Raw genomic sequence first — 16,120 nt, 5'->3', positions numbered from 1 at the left:
ATGACGTACGTCTTTTTAGTACCAAATGGTGAAAAATGAGCAAAAAGGAGGCTGATGAAAAGTGTTAGTCAAAATCGCATATTTTCACCTCTAAGAGTTAAGATTAAAATGATTGAAAATTAACTCCCTTTGGGACATGAATGTCATCTGATAGTTAAAAGCCTGATCTTTCTGAATGTCCAAAAAATTTGCTCATAGGCTGAGCAATTCACGTACAGTAGTGTGTTGAAGTTAGATTACCTTTTTGGACGAGGAACTGGTCCCCACACGCGGCTAATCTTCTTGTTGTTATTGTTGTTGTTGTTAGGGGGTGACGCTCTTTAAAAAAGCCTAAGGCTCCATCAATTCGCATCAGATCGCAATTAAACTTCGCACAACTATCCTTAGCGATATTCCCCATCGATTGACGGAGTTATAATTTTGATTTTTTTATTTTAAAGAAATTTAGAAGCAACTCAAAATTGTAGCGTAGTAATGCGTATAGATTATATTCAATATTAGTATGCATAACTGAAGCAAGTTCGAATGGCTAAGGCTGCGTCATTTCGCACCAGATCGTGATCAATCTTCACACAACCATCTTAAAGGTTATTCTTTATCGACTTACGGAGTTAAATTGTTTGTGCTTGTATTCTGCAGAAAATTTGCAAGCCATGTCAGGTTGTGACGGGAGGCAAATTTTAATATTATTAATATTCATATACTATGAGTTCAAGCCAGAAGGTCGTGTATTTTCTTTGTTTTGTACACAATATATATTCATGATTATACAGGGTGTATCAAAAAAAGGGTGTATCAAAAAAAACGCAACCACTTAATATTCTAAAATTCATATTGTTTATAAGCTCAATAGATTTTATGCCCCTGGGATTTTAAAATGGCTTCTAATCGTACAGTTCAACTGCTAATGGTCAAATCAGCTAAACTAATAATGGTGCAGCTAACAACCGAACAACGATTTTTATTGTCGTGCATGATAACTTGAGTGCTAACTGCCGACCTTGTAAGATTCATTGTAAATAAAATTTTACTCGTTAAATACTTTCAATTCAGCTCATTGGTTTACGCACCCGACTTTGTTTACCAACGATTGTGCCGCTAGAATATGATTACAAGCTTTCTCGCATTCCAGGGGCCAAACGTCTTTTGTGTTGTAGAACAAAGAGGATATTCATGAATATTAAGTGGTTGCGTTTTTTTTTATACACCCTGTAGAACCATTGCGTTAAATGCGTTTCTCTCTAGGGCATTTCTTATTTTTTATTTATTTGTTTAGGGTTTGCCCAGCATACATATACATAAAAACGACTATAATGACAGTGGCACGGTGCACGCAACGCTAGCTTCTCGCCAGCTACAGCGGCATAGATTAGGACATAGATGTGCAACTCGGCATAACATAGGACATAGATGTGCAACTCGGCAAGTGTCTTTGTATTGAAAGTAGATGAAAAATGTAGAAAAGCGATAATTTTAACTATTGCAAGATTGCCTAGGTTCATAAATATTTGAAATTTCATCCTGGAGAGAAAGATTGAATCTATACTTCACCAGTTCCAGGTCCAATAGAACGATCGTACTTGTTTTTTATACACCCTCTATAATTTAGAATCAGTAAGATCTATATAGTTCACTGGTTAAAATTCAGCCTGTTCGCAGATAGGAATTGCCTGACGAAAGGCCCATTATGAGGAAGGGCCAGAAATTTGAACACTTGTGAGAAAGAATATTTGTTGATTATTGCGAATATGTCAATTGTATCCTACATATTTCTTTATGCACCGATAAAGATACATGCACACGTCCAGGAATGGTCCTTTAATCGGAAAATAAGCAATATATCGGCGGAAATCGGTGGTACCGGTATTTTAAGAAGTGAGTATCATGGCCATGTTGCTTAATATATTAAATAATTATGAAAACATACCCCATGTGCTTGTTTATACTATGATCATTTCTAACGTATCAATAAGGCCGAATAAGGTCTTCATTGACCTCTATACCACCTATTGTAAATATAATACAAGCTAGGGTAGCCATAAATTCTCACGGTAGCCATAAATTCTCACGGTAGCTATAAATTATGTCTTGCAATCCTCGTGGTAAGTATTTTACAGTCTGGAATTCCTCGTGGTATAGGTGTTTTATAGCTTGGGATTCCTCGTGGTGCTGTAGGTAAAATATGGCCTGGAGTTCTTTAGGCTTAGCCTAGCTAAAATAATCTTAGATTTCATCATGCTTACGACACCAGTGTACATTGTGTTTGAAATACACTATCTTAGACAGTGCATGAAAAAATTTCGTTACATCCTAAAGACCTAAACCGGCGTTCTGCATAAAAGTCCTGATACTCAGCATTTATGTAAGAAAGGAAAGACCTCTACAGTTTTATTTAGCAAAGTCGTTCATCGTGCATGATTGTTCGAGCGTCATCTGCAAACCTTTTAAGAGCTGTTTTCGACTTCAATCGTGGCGTAACGAAGCGTATTTCTTTGTTTCCCAAGTATTCGACCAGAACTAAAGACTTTAAAACAATGAGAAACGCTACGTTTCGCTACTATACGGTTGAAGAGGAAAACGGCCAAATTTTGTCTAGCTTAGGCCCTTAGCGATACTAATTAGGAAACTAAGCCCTAACAACTATATAAGAATTATGTGCATGGATGCAAGGCTTTTGCATAATCAATGTAAAGGGAAAATTGCTAATCTTATATACGAAGAACGACGTAAGTCCTTTGTTAAAATATTTCAATATGACGAGACGAGGGCATATCTCGTTGAACGATTTTAGCCTTTTAACTAATTTTTATATAATCTTGCCTAAATTATAAACCATCGTTTGAAGGTCGGAAACGTGAATCGAACTGACGTTGCTCTCAGGGAATTATCATGACATATAATTATTATGGCAATCATATTCTTATGATATAAAAAATAAGATATGTGATCAGCCCGTTTTGATTAATAGTATCCTGTCCCCAGAGTTTTTACCATATAAATGTTTAGGAGTTTCCTTAGAAGATAAAATCTTGGGACGTCCATATAGAAATGATCTGTAAAAGCGTGGCTGTTAGGATTGTCGTCCTTCGGCGTGTCATCAGTACAGGTCATCTATAATGCTTTAACTCAACCCCGTTTTGACCGTCTCTGAGGAGTAACATATCCAGGGATGGAAAAATGGCAATTTCTGTCGGTTCCTTTCGAAGGCTCGCTCAACTTTAGGCTCGCAAAAATTCGCTTTAAAAAAGAAAAAAATATATTTTTAAATAGTTGTAGATACTTAAAAATGTTATGATTGTTAAATTATTTCTTTGCACGCCCCCCAATGCATGAAATCAGCTTTCGTGATTGGGGCTAGCGTTTTGAAATAAAGTTTTTAATGCATTTCTTTATGTTTGTATGAATGTTATTGAACCATCAACTGTTGTTGGAACTTGTTAATAATCATGCAGCAACATTGAGGGTTTGAAAAGATTCAACCGCAATTTACTTTATTTTATAGCATTTATTATCTTTCTCTTGTTGGAAAACAATATAATAGACATGTGATTTATATGATGAGTCAATAAATTATTCAGTATCATGCTAGTTTAGCTACGGCGACGGAGATTTATTAATGTACTCTATATAACATTGTTTACTGAAAGAAATACCAGGGCAGCAGAATTATATATAGACGCGGAGTTCATACCCAAATTATTAAGCGTAATACAAATAGACTACGGTAAGCAAAATAGACCCGATTATATTGGTGGTGTGTTGTTTTTGAATTCCGTTTGCATGGACATACGGCCTGATATTAGCCGAATTCATATTAGGGACAGGAATGTTGACTGTAAAGATCCGTCTGAGGGGCTGTTTGTATGATGTCGAATTTGTACATAACCTTATTTGGTTATCAATATAGTTATGTTACTGATTTTGTGTATGAACCTTATATAAGAACAAATGTTTGTTGATAAATGGTATTGAAAATTGTTGAGTGAGAATGAAAAATACATTTATGTTATTGACTAGCTGCAAATGCTATTGTTCGCTCGATACAGCAGTTGAGTGTTTATGCATATCATTTTGTTGTAATGCATGATTGTCTTTAGCGGAAGGAAAACGTCGTGTAATGTTTTTGGAAGTATATTTACTTTTTTAATTCAACATTTGACACAAATGGTTGACCGACTATTGTAAATCAAGAGTAGAAGGTGTATTAGGAAATCAACTGTTCTTGCGACTTAATTGTTAAATGATTCTGCTATTTACTTACTTATCGTTTGGGTTGTTTATCTATATCTGCGTCCGCCGGTCCGCATCCCCGGCCGCCCTTCCGCGTCCACGCCCGCTATTTACACACAAAAATAAGAGGTTATGAGTACTGTTTCAAAAAAAGGAGGAATTGTTTTAGGTATGTTTCATTTGATCAGAGCCCGCCCCTTATATTAATGACTATATCCGGCAGGGACTTGAACAGATCATAAAATATGATGTAGCCTTTGATTTCAAGTTCATTGTTCAATGTAACGGCTGAAGGAAAATGCCACTGAATATGTTTATCAAACTTTGTGCGTTTGTTTTATCTACTCATTTTGCAACCTCTGAAAGTACAAGTAAGTAATATTTGCATAGGTACATTACGTCGCTGACTTCTTACATTTTTTATCATTTCACTTCGCTGCTAGCTGTAATCAAATTATGTTGTGCAAAACATTCAGTCTGGGCAGCTGATTAGGGGATGTGCGCGCGATCGCTAATGTTAACACAATTTCGGCACAATTTGGCTAGACGTGACCTTATGGTAAACGCCAAACTTCGAAGAACTTTGTGAGCTACACTATCTCAAAGTGTGCAGCAATTTCGATACATCGTTAACGTTCAACATGAAACTCGTGATATTCAATATTGATTTAATTAGGCCGGGACCACTGTAGTAGTGTTTAGCAAAGCAGCAAATTAAGCTTTACATTATCTGTTTGTCGTTGGCTGTAGAAAATTTAATGCCTGGACGACTGCATACACTCTCTGTCTTTAAAGCATTAATTAACAGTAAATTTTTATGGCTTAACGATGTTGTGGCACTTTATGAGAGTGTCTAAAACGAGTTGCTGCTAATTGTTTAAGGAAATGTATGAATAGTGTTTTACTGCACTCTGTGAACAACATTATCACTAAGTAGTTGCTGAGTGTGATTGAACCATCAACTGTTGTTGCAACTGAGTACAGCAACATTGATGGCTCGAAAAGGTTCAAAAGGCAACAGCATTGTTAACAACACATGTTCATGGGCTGTGGCACAATATTGTTCAGTCCTGGTGCGACAAGTCGAGAGCCTGATATTTTTTCCGTATGGTAGTGCGTCATGTAATAGTTGTAACCTGTATCAAAAATTAAACACTGAAGTCGTTAGTAACAGAATACTGGTACACTACGCTATGATTCGAGCACTGTGGGAGGGCAACCTAAAACAATCGATCTTTATAGACGAGCAGTATTCAGGTAAACTATAGATTTTGCAGGCTATTGTGTGATGATGCTGATTGAAAGTGGCAGGCTGTGTTCGTAAAATTAGTATTTGTCACGTTTACCAGTGTAAATTTTTTATGCCTGAACGGCTGATTGAGTGTATGTAGTCGTTGAGTCATGCACAGCATTAGACAAACGGATATAGACCAAGCTGAATTTACTGTCTTGCTAAATATTAACTAATGCAGAATATCATTAGTTTTATGTCGAATTCTTTTAAAAGGGCAGTTATTCACGCATCACCATTAAAAACGTAAACCTGATACATAATTAATATACATATGTCTAAATATTTTATCTTTTTCTTGTTGGAAAACAATATAATAGCCAGTGATTTACATGATGAGTGTTAGTTTAACTACGGCGACAAAGGTTTTTTTATGTACTGTATTTAACATGGTTTACGGAAAGAAAATACCAGGGCAATATATAGACGCGGAGTTCATACCCATAATTATCATTAGCTTAAGCGTAATTGCATGGAATAGACGTAATTAAGTAAAATAGATGTGATGATATTGGTGGTGTTTATAAGTGTAAATTTCCGTTTGCATGCTCATACTGTCTGATATTATGTTTCACTAAATTCATATTATGGACGGGAAAGTTTCTTGTAAAAACCCGTCTGAGGGGCTATTTGTATGAGATTCGTTTAGGTTATTAATTATCTGCGTCCGCCGGTTCGCGTCCGCCGATCCACGTCCGCCGGTCCGCATCCGCCGGTCCGCGTCCGCCGGTCTGCGCAATTTTACCTAAAAGCATTAGTGCTTTTAGGTGTGTTTCATTTGATCCGAGCCCGCCCCTTATATCCGGCAGGGACTTGAACAGATCACATTTAAAATTTTGCTAGTTTAAGTTTTCAAAAAGCGTGCATTATGCCCATTGCCAAACAATTCACGCGCGTTAGGGAATGAAATTGCACGTATATTACACTTACTAGAAATACATGCATGCAGCAACCCCTCGCTATTTCAAACCAAGTACACAATTTCCTGAGTTAACCTGATCTAAACTTATATTATGAAATGACACAAAACTCAAATCAGTCTTAAAGTTTCCATCATTCAATACAAAAATAATCACAAAGCTAGTGTAAACATTGCCCTGCATTATACCATGCCAGCAATTAAGTAACGGTTTAAAATCGAAGTTTCAAACGATTAAAACAGTACAAAATCTTCACAGACAAAGAAAAAACTTCAAATGTTTTATTCAATTTTTTATTCTGTAATTGCAGTCAACGCCGGCGGCTAAAAGTTTCAGTATACTTTATAAATATAGTGTGTATTTTTGATACCAAAATTCAAATTACACTTTCAAAAACAATTTTTGAAGTTAAAGCAAAGGTGTAATAGCCCTTCACAGGTTTATGCGTTTGCAGAAAAACTGAAAATTTAACAAATGAACGGCATACAAAGCTGAAAAGTATACAAATACGGCTCATTCTTACCGCGAAACAAGTACGAGATAAACAAAATAAACACGTACCCTTTGTCTTTGAAAACATTTATAAGCTTGCAGATTATGAATTATTCCTCTTACACGGCTGTTTTTTTTTTGACTGTATCCACGTTCATCTTTGCTATCTGTCATGCTTCATATATCTTGTTTCTTCTCGTTTTACTTTCTTTGCACAAAGTTTATGAAACGCTTTTACAAAAATGTTTACGAAATGACAGTTAAATTGCTGACGTTCTCATTGAATTACAAACTTTCTGTCTTAGCCAATCAGAACGTTCGTTGATTACCAGTCTACACTCGTTCGCATTTCACGCATGCGCACAAGTACCATGACCATTGAACGTCCACGGTCCACGGTCCACGACATAGAATTTGAGCAACTTTGGATTCCGCTATGTTCTGTCAGAATACCCGGGTGTAATAAATCTCCCAGCGGAATTAGTACCCTCGCACGGCGCTTCGCGCCGGCTCGGGGATAACATTTATAATAATTTATAAACTGAAAACTGAATCATTGTCTGAATTCGGTCTACTTTGTGTCTACTTTCATAATGCTGAACGCGAATTTTTAGAGTATTAACCCCCCTGAATGACCTTCCGCGGCCACTCAATAAAATCAAATCTGTCAGGAGTTGTGTTGAATGACTTCGGAAACAAAACTTATTGAAATCGCCTCAATTCAAATTACCTCTCCAAGCTCGTATTCGGTAGCTAGGTAGATTTCAAAAACTATGTTTGCAAAAGGTTAAATTCAATGCTAGAAAAAAATAATTTTAATCTGGAAGGTCCAACCAAGTTTAAATTGCCTTTTAAAGAATAGAACGTCAAAATCAAGGATTATTGTTAAATATTGAAAATAATTTTCTAACGTTCAGTTTAATAAACCGTTTATAAAGTTAGCATTTCACTCAGGGTATTTGACCTCTTGAATTTAATCTCATTTAAAAAAAAATTTAGATAAGACGCTCAGGTTGCGAGGACGATCCACGTTAAATGGGATTGGTCGTGTGGAAATATTACATCGGGGAAGATGGGGAACAATTTGTCATGATGATTGGGACATAAATGATGCCCGCGTTGCATGTCGTCAACTTGGTTATCGGAATGCTCTTAGAGCTCTTCAAGGACGAAATGTTCCTTCTGGTTCAGGACAGATTTGGTTGGACGAAGTTGGTTGCACTGGGAGTGAGAAAAATCTAAAAAGTTGTCCTCACAACGATGATGAAGGATGGGGAAGTCATGACTGCGATCATTCGGAAGTTGCTGGTGTGGAATGTACTGCTGAAGGTACGTTTATTTTTTACGTGTTTTAATTTTAACCACAGTATGATTATCTTACGCAGTATTACATTCTATAAGAACTTAAGTTCAACGTTGTTATGGAATTGCGAATTTGTCTTCTTTATTACAATCTCCAACTCTATTTAATCTAATTTAAAGTTGCCAATTGCAACTCAGTGAGAATATCTTGTAGATTTTGTTTTTAGTGTTTCATTGTTGTTTATAGATGTCGATTATTGCTCCATGGGATTGCACAACTGTGGACGGAGTTCTCAATGTATCGACACCGACAATGGTTTTACATGCAGATGTAATCAAGGTTTCACCGGGAACGGAATTATTTGTTCTGGTTAGTAAAATATCTCTAACTGGTTAGTAAAATAACATAACTCTAAGACCTGACTGGTTGGGAATTATTCAGACAAAGAAGGAATTAATCGGAAGCATCGGTCGTGACGAGGTATACCGGAATCAACAATGATTTATTTGCAATCTGTACAAGCGTATAGTGTTTTATCTATGGTGTTTATATGCGTACTATTTTGCGCCATGATAGACGGAAGTATCATAGTGGGAGTGCGTCAATGTTTTTCGACCTATGTCTGAGCACAGCTGTCCCAAGAAACGATAAAGTAAACATATTAAGTTAATATAAAGAACTTTCTCCATGCCATGCGAATTCTAAAAATCTATTTTTGGCTCTGATTACCGCAGCTCTCTAAACTCGTGATGGTTAACTGTAGCATTGTTTACTGAAAGAAAATACCGGGGTAGCAGAATTATAAATTATTTGGACGCGGAGTTCATTAGCTTAAGCGTAATAGGAATAGACGTAAGCAAAATGGTGATGATATTGGTGGTGTTTATACGTGTAAATTTCCGTTTGCATGCGCATACAGTCTGATATTTAACTATTCGCATCCGCTAGTCCACGTCCGCCTGTCCGCGCCATTTACCCATTTACCATTAGCGCTTTTAGATATGATTCATTTGATCCGATCCCGCCCCTTATATCCGGCAGGGACTTGAGTTGATCACAATTAAAATTTAACTAGTTTGAATTTTCCGTATTACCGCAATTCTCTTAACTCGTGATGCTTTTAAGTAATTGTTTCAATATTTGTTTCCTCGATATCACTCGACTGGTCTAGTTTCTTGCAGTTGTCTGCTTGCGGTATTCCTCGGAGAAGTTCTTCTATGATTGCTAATAATTATTTCCATTTTATAATCTGGACCATGACTAGCTCACCTTTTTTGTCGTTTTTAGTCTTTTCCCTGCTTCTGTGACACTCACAAAGCGATGTTAAATATTCATGACGCCAGCGAAACCAAATTTGTTGCCAAAATGCTGCTTGGAAGTTACTTATTTTCATTTTCGAAGTTAGGGTCTTAAAGTGGCGTACGGGAGACGATAATCAGGAGGGAGCACATATTCATATATTCCTGTTAACAGACCTGGCAATGAATTTGAAATTAAATTCATCTTGCACAACATGAATATAATTTATGAATATATGTGCATGTCCCCCCAATTATTGTTTCCCGTACGCCACTGCGTTACGCTACGATATGGTTGAAGTGGGAAATAGACGTTATTCTTTTATGAACTTTAACACATATAGGCATGGGTGATGTAATAATATTTTTCCGTAGACATCGATGAATGTTCAACATTAAACAACTGTCATCCTGAAGCTTTTTGCACGAACAGTCCTGGTTCTTATCGATGCACGTGTAATGGTGGATTTACTGGTAATGGAACCTTATGTCAAGGTATTTGCATCATTATTCTTCACACAAAATTATGATTTTCTTTGCTTTTACAATGTATTCCGGACAAACATCGAGGAATACAATTAAAAATATTTTTGCTTAGATGAAGATGAATGTGCTGATTCAACACACCGCTGTCCTTCGGAGACAAATTGCACCAACACTAATGGATCCTATCAATGCTGTAGAAAAGAAAATTCTGAAAATGGTTCTATTTGCAGAGGTAAGTCAGGTGACCGTAAATTAAACATATATTGCGCCATCAACCAACATTGAAGAATGATTTAAGTCCCAGAGATGCAATCTCTGATTTCCGATTGCGGCCAACAACCCCGAATATTATTAACGTCGTCGAAATTAACTTTAGACAAATCTTAGTGATAAATCTTGAATCTTTAATTATTTTCGATTGTTTGTCACGAAGAAATAATTTTTACTCTATTACTCACAGCATGTTAAATTTCAGACTTACCTGTAGCCAATAACTTAATTGTTTAAAAAATTGAGTTGAAAACACAAGCAGTGGTTATTGTTAACAAACTCGCCATTAGGATGGCCTAGTGACTATACAGCACAAGTGCTTTTTTTTAGACTTCCTGTTTCTAGATTTTTGTATTTTTTATAAGATTTCTTGTCTTGTCTTGCCAAACGACCTCGAAAGATGGCAATTACCACAAAATATAAATAAAAATTTATTTTAAAAAAATTCTAACTCAAAGAACTTCATAATGCATTCGCGCGGACATCTCCATAACTGTAGTTATAAAGCCAGTCATTATGACCATGCATGTCTAAAAAACACGAAAATTTTTGAAAGATGTAGAATTTATACTGCAGAAGAAAAAGCCAACATTAAGATACTGCAAAAACGCCTGTCGTTCTGCATTTACGCTTTTTTCTTTCGCCCAGCTTCATTTTGATATACTCGCATACTCATACTATATTATTGCAGATACGTTGGTAGTAGTTTTATCGGAATTTCCGTTTGGGAATGAAGAGGCGGGCTAAAACAGATTCAAGCTGTTTTATACCAAAATTCAGGGAATTATTGTTAATGTATTGTTCCAAATCATTACCTGCTACATTTTCTAACTTTCGGTCCCACAATTTTAGATATGACTCTCAGGTTAGAAGGACCATTAAGGTTAAATGGCACTGGTCGTGTGGAAATATTATATTCAGGAAAATGGGGAACAATTTGTCATGATGCATGGGACATAAATGATGCTCGGGTTGCATGTCGTCAACTTGGTTATCGGAATGCTCTTAGAGCTCTTCGAGGATGGCAAGTTCCTTCTGGTTCAGGACAGATTTGGTTGGACGAAGTTGGTTGTACTGGAAATGAACAAAATCTAGAAAGTTGTCCTCACCGCCCTTGGGCATTTCATGACTGCGGACATTATGAAGATGCTGGAGTGGAATGTACTTCAAAAGGTAAAAAAGATTGTCGCTCAGGTTTGCAATTTAGATCATTTTATAAATATAATCAAAGAGGGAATGATGTCTAAAAATATATTTTCATAATTTATTATCTAGTTCTGGCAACGGAAATAATTATATTCTAAGTTATTCCACTGTGAAAAAGTTCGTCAAGCAGAAGTGAATAAATAAAAATCGCTTCTAAAGTTTTATAGCGCTAAACATGCAGCAATAATTTGGAAAGTTTGCATGGAGTGTATTATCTAAATGAGAGAATAAATATCATGGTAAATTAATCAATTGGAAACCATATTTCGGACATGGTTAAATGTACTGGAAAAATACAGCTAGGTGGATGAATACTAAAGAACTCTACGTAATAAGAAGTAAATGATGGAGCTAAAGTAACTTGATATTTCAATATAAACCAGTGGAAAAAGGTTTCTCGTATGATAAACATACATTATGAGATTCTCTATTTTACTCTTCGGTGTTTTTGTGTTTTTTTTATAGATGTCAATTATTGCTCATTGGGATTGGACAATTGTGCCCATCATTCACAATGTATTAGCATTAACAACGGTTTTACATGCAGATGTAATCATGGTTTCACTGGGAACGGCTTTTCATGCTATGGTGAGTGCTTTTATAATATAGCTTTGCAAAAATTTTTCCCGTTAATTTCCACCAACATTAATAGCGTTAAGGCTCATATGAGCCCGAGGAGCAAATGCAAAATTGAAGTGGTGTTTATTCATATGTTCAGTTCTGCCCGATGGATTTCATTTGTATGCTTACGTCACTTTTTTGAATAAACCCATAATTATAGGGATTAATCAACAGGCTGGCTCGATGAACTCTTATACATATAGCTTGAACGATAACTCCATATATAAACTCAAAAGAGAATAATAACATGGCCATGGTTGCTTGGAAATATGTAATTTCTACAGTCAACCAAGTAGTTTGCATTTTCCCTTCATGCAAGAGCCCGGTTACCGAACATTTTCAACAAAGCGTGATGCAACTTTTGGTTCTGAAATATAAGTCTCTCTGAGACCAAACAATCACATGCTGCTACTGTAGGGATTACTTTACGACAGCTGGGATCTATAAGCGGGATCTTTTAGGGGCGGTTTACATGAGCCCGGTTACCCGAGATTCAATGAAGCGTGAGAGGACTTTGAGGTATTGAAATAAGTCTTTATGACACCAAACAAACACATGTTATTGTTATGGTGATTATACGACTCCTAGGATCATGTTATCTGGTCATTTCAATACCTCAAAATCATCTCACGCTTCGTTGAATCTCGGGTAACTGGGCTCATGTACAGCCCCTTAAACACTCTATATAATTATAATAAGTGTAGCAAAGTTATTCCAGCTACAACGTATAATTGGTTCAACCTGCCGAAAGCGAACGCTCCGTGTGTTTTCGATACATTAAATTAACGAACGAAAAAGATTATTACAGCAGGGAGTGTCCTTAGCATCGACATTTAGGTGATTTAATAATATTTACCTCTAGACATCGATGAATGTTCAACAATAAACAACTGTCATTCCGAAGCATTTTGCACGAACAGTCCTGGGTCTTATCGATGCACATGTAATGATGGATTTACTGGAAATGGAACCTTATGTCAAGGTATTTGCATGATTATTCTCAGAGTAAATTTTCTTTCTTCAGCAAAAAACTTCAGGGCAAACGTCGAAATTTCTCATATTTTTCGTGAATAAATATTTTCAGTTTTCAAATGTATATATTAAATTTTTGCTTAGATGAAGATGAATGTTCTGACTCAACACACCGCTGTCCTTCAGAGACAAATTGCACCAATACTAACGGATCCTATCAATGCTGTGAAAGTTCAGGAAATTGCAAAGGTGACATAAACCATTCATATGAAATGTTGCGACATCAACTAATGTTGAAGAGTTATTTAAGTCCCAGATGCAAGTTATGACTTCAGATAGCGGCCTGACCTTCCCGAATATTATTAACATCGTCGCAATTAACTTTAGACAAATCTTAGTGATAAATCTCGCATGTTTAATTATCGATTGTTTTGTTACCAAGAAAGATATTTCTCTTTTACTCAACGCATGATAAATTTTAGACTTACCTGTAGCCAATAGCTTAGCTGTTTAGAAATCATGTCAGTGAAAACACATGTAGTTTATTACCTACAATCTCGCTAATACCGTGGCCTAGGAACACTTAAGCTAGAAAGAGGGCATGGTAATTTTAATTCCAGAAATACTCGCCTGTTTCAAAGCTAGTCAAGAAATCTAGCTATAACTTTCCCTTGTGTTCGTAAATCTACCTTTCACTTCCAAAATTTTTAGATATGACTCTCAGGTTACAAGGACCATCCAGGTTAAATGGTACTGGTCGTGTGGAAATATTACATTCGGGAAAATGGGGAACAATTTGTGATGATAATTGGGACATAGATGATGCTCGCGTTGCATGTCGTCAACTTGGTTATCGGAATGCTCTTAGAGCTCTTCGAGGGTGGGAAGTTCCTTCTGGTTCAGGACAGATTTGGTTGGACGAAGTTCGGTGTACTGGGACTGAACAAAATCTAGAAAGTTGTCCTCACCACATATTCGGATGGGGAAGACATGACTGCGGACATTATCAAGATGCTGGAGTGGAATGTACTTCACAAGGTAATATAATTAACATTAAAAACGGACGTAAGTATGAGCTCCAAAAATAGAGACCTTATTTATCTTTAAGTTAACGGCGTTTGCTAAGCTGCCAATAAACTTCGTTTTTAAACTCCACTATTTTCAAGTGTGCAGCAATTTCACTATTTTACAAACGTTCTACAAAAAAATCTCGTGATGTTCATCGGTAATGTAAGAAAGCAATCCACTATGTCTCATGTATTTAGCAAAGAAAGAAGCAAATTTAGCGTGCACGCTCAAGGTCTCTATTGTGTATTTCCACTTCTTGTTAATTATAGATGTCGACTATTGCTCTATGGGATTACCGAAATGTAGGCGTTATTCTCATTGTGTTAACACTGAAAATGGCTATACATGCAGATGTAATAAAGGTTTTATCGGGAACGGGGTCTTCTGCTCTGGTGAGTGATATATAATGCTAATAGAACGAAAATGAGTGCAAATGAGGCAAAACACGCTTCAAAAGAACTGGGGAGAGCATGGAGGAGTAAGAAATTTTTAAAAAATTTATTTTTTAGGAAAAATTTGCCATAAACTGGCTTACATTGTTTAATAAATCAATTCAAATTTGAACAACGAATTTACCATTTCTACCCAGAGATCTAAGTAATCCGTATGATCTAACTGTGCGAAAAACCGGCGATGTCGGTACCATCTTTATATACATGAAAAATTTAAAGAATGTGAACGGTCCAAAAAAGAACTTCGTCTTCAACTACCAAAAGCAGGGGCGTAGGAAGGGGAGAGGGGGTTATGGGAGGGGCAAATAACTTTCTGCCCCCCCAATATCACAGTAGTTTTAATGAAAACGCTTTGAAATTCAAACTGAGTAATAATGGGAAATTGTATGTAGGTTGTGGTAACAAACACATGCAAGATGTCATCAATTTTCATGCATAAAAGTTTTCGTTAATCAGAGTATAGTTTTAGTGTTATGAGTTTTGGTGTTTCATAGGTTGAAGAAAGACAACGACGATTGCTTCGGAAAATGTTATCGTCTGGCGCAATTGCTCTCAAAAAACTTTGAAAGCAAGGATCTAAAGCAATAAATTCAAAAAAAAAATTCTTCCATGATGAACCCATTCCCCCGAATCTTAAATATTCGTACGCCCCTGGCAAAAATATAGATCTAGACCTTTCCACGTTCAAGAAACTGGTCCTCTTTTAAATTTATTTGTTACTACTCGTTTTAAGCTTTCATTTTCACTCAGATGATGTGAGTTTGCGTATAAAAACCGGCGTTGTTTTGCTGTGCAATTTTTTGGTAGTGGAATCTTTTGACCTTCATGACGGCCTTCCATTAGACTTCAAAGATGGCGATCAAATTATTGTTCCAATATTTTTTAGAGTTCACTGGAGCTAGCTCCGCATCTGCGCGTATTTTTCATAACATAAATTTTGATATCGTCAAATAAATGACCAATAAAATAAACTACAAATTTTATTAGAGCAATGACGAGTGGTAATATCTTATCTAGACAAAAATGAATGTTTAACAGAACACAACTGCCATTCGGATGCCTATTGCACGAACACTTTTGGGTCTTATCGATGCACATGTAATGCTGGATTTACTGGGAATGGGACTTTCTGTCAAGGTATTGGTTTGATTATGATGATTTTAAATTAAATTTTCTTTAATCACCAATAAATCCAGGACAAATATTGAGGGATACAGGTTTGTTCTGCATAGGTAACTGTTCTCAGTTTTGAAAGGTGAATATTTAACATTTTTGCTTATTAGATATAGATGAATGTTCTGATTCAACACACCGCTGTCCTTCAGGGACAAGTTGCAACAATATTAAAGGATCATATCAATGCTGTAGAACACAAACTTCTGGAAATGGTTCTGTTTGCGGAGGTGAACGTAAATAAAATTTCCTTATTGCGGTGAATTCCCAACAGCCAATGTTGCAATTTAATTTTTGTCAACATGTTAAATGATTTCAAACGTACGTACTGCAACTTT

The 16,120-nt window shown here is 36.2% G+C and overlaps 1 protein-coding gene across 1 annotated transcript in view; it reads left to right on the top strand.

Annotated features, from left to right (window-relative positions):
• Positions 1 to 1,709: 1,709 nt before the first annotated feature.
• The window catches only part of LOC114531482 (fibrillin-2-like), a 40,785-nt gene continuing 26,374 nt past the window's right edge, over positions 1,710 to 16,120 (top strand). The window contains exons 1-13 of the mRNA XM_028553087.1: positions 1,710 to 1,875; positions 7,933 to 8,262; positions 8,483 to 8,605; positions 9,910 to 10,029; positions 10,133 to 10,252; positions 11,143 to 11,463; positions 11,962 to 12,084; positions 12,980 to 13,099; positions 13,234 to 13,338; positions 13,801 to 14,127; positions 14,427 to 14,549; positions 15,627 to 15,746; positions 15,893 to 16,012. Of these exons, the coding sequence (XP_028408888.1) occupies positions 1,749 to 1,875; positions 7,933 to 8,262; positions 8,483 to 8,605; positions 9,910 to 10,029; positions 10,133 to 10,252; positions 11,143 to 11,463; positions 11,962 to 12,084; positions 12,980 to 13,099; positions 13,234 to 13,338; positions 13,801 to 14,127; positions 14,427 to 14,549; positions 15,627 to 15,746; positions 15,893 to 16,012 (2,179 nt within the window). The 5' untranslated portion in view covers positions 1,710 to 1,748. The remainder of the gene's footprint in view (positions 1,876 to 7,932; positions 8,263 to 8,482; positions 8,606 to 9,909; positions 10,030 to 10,132; positions 10,253 to 11,142; positions 11,464 to 11,961; positions 12,085 to 12,979; positions 13,100 to 13,233; positions 13,339 to 13,800; positions 14,128 to 14,426; positions 14,550 to 15,626; positions 15,747 to 15,892; positions 16,013 to 16,120) is intronic.

Source organism: Dendronephthya gigantea, unplaced genomic scaffold, assembly GCF_004324835.1.
Source record: "Dendronephthya gigantea isolate DGI-Jeju-01 unplaced genomic scaffold, DenGig_1.0 000072F, whole genome shotgun sequence".
In the NCBI taxonomy this organism is placed as follows: Eukaryota; Metazoa; Cnidaria; class Anthozoa; order Malacalcyonacea; family Nephtheidae; genus Dendronephthya; species Dendronephthya gigantea.
This window is presented reverse-complemented; position numbering and strand designations above follow the sequence as displayed.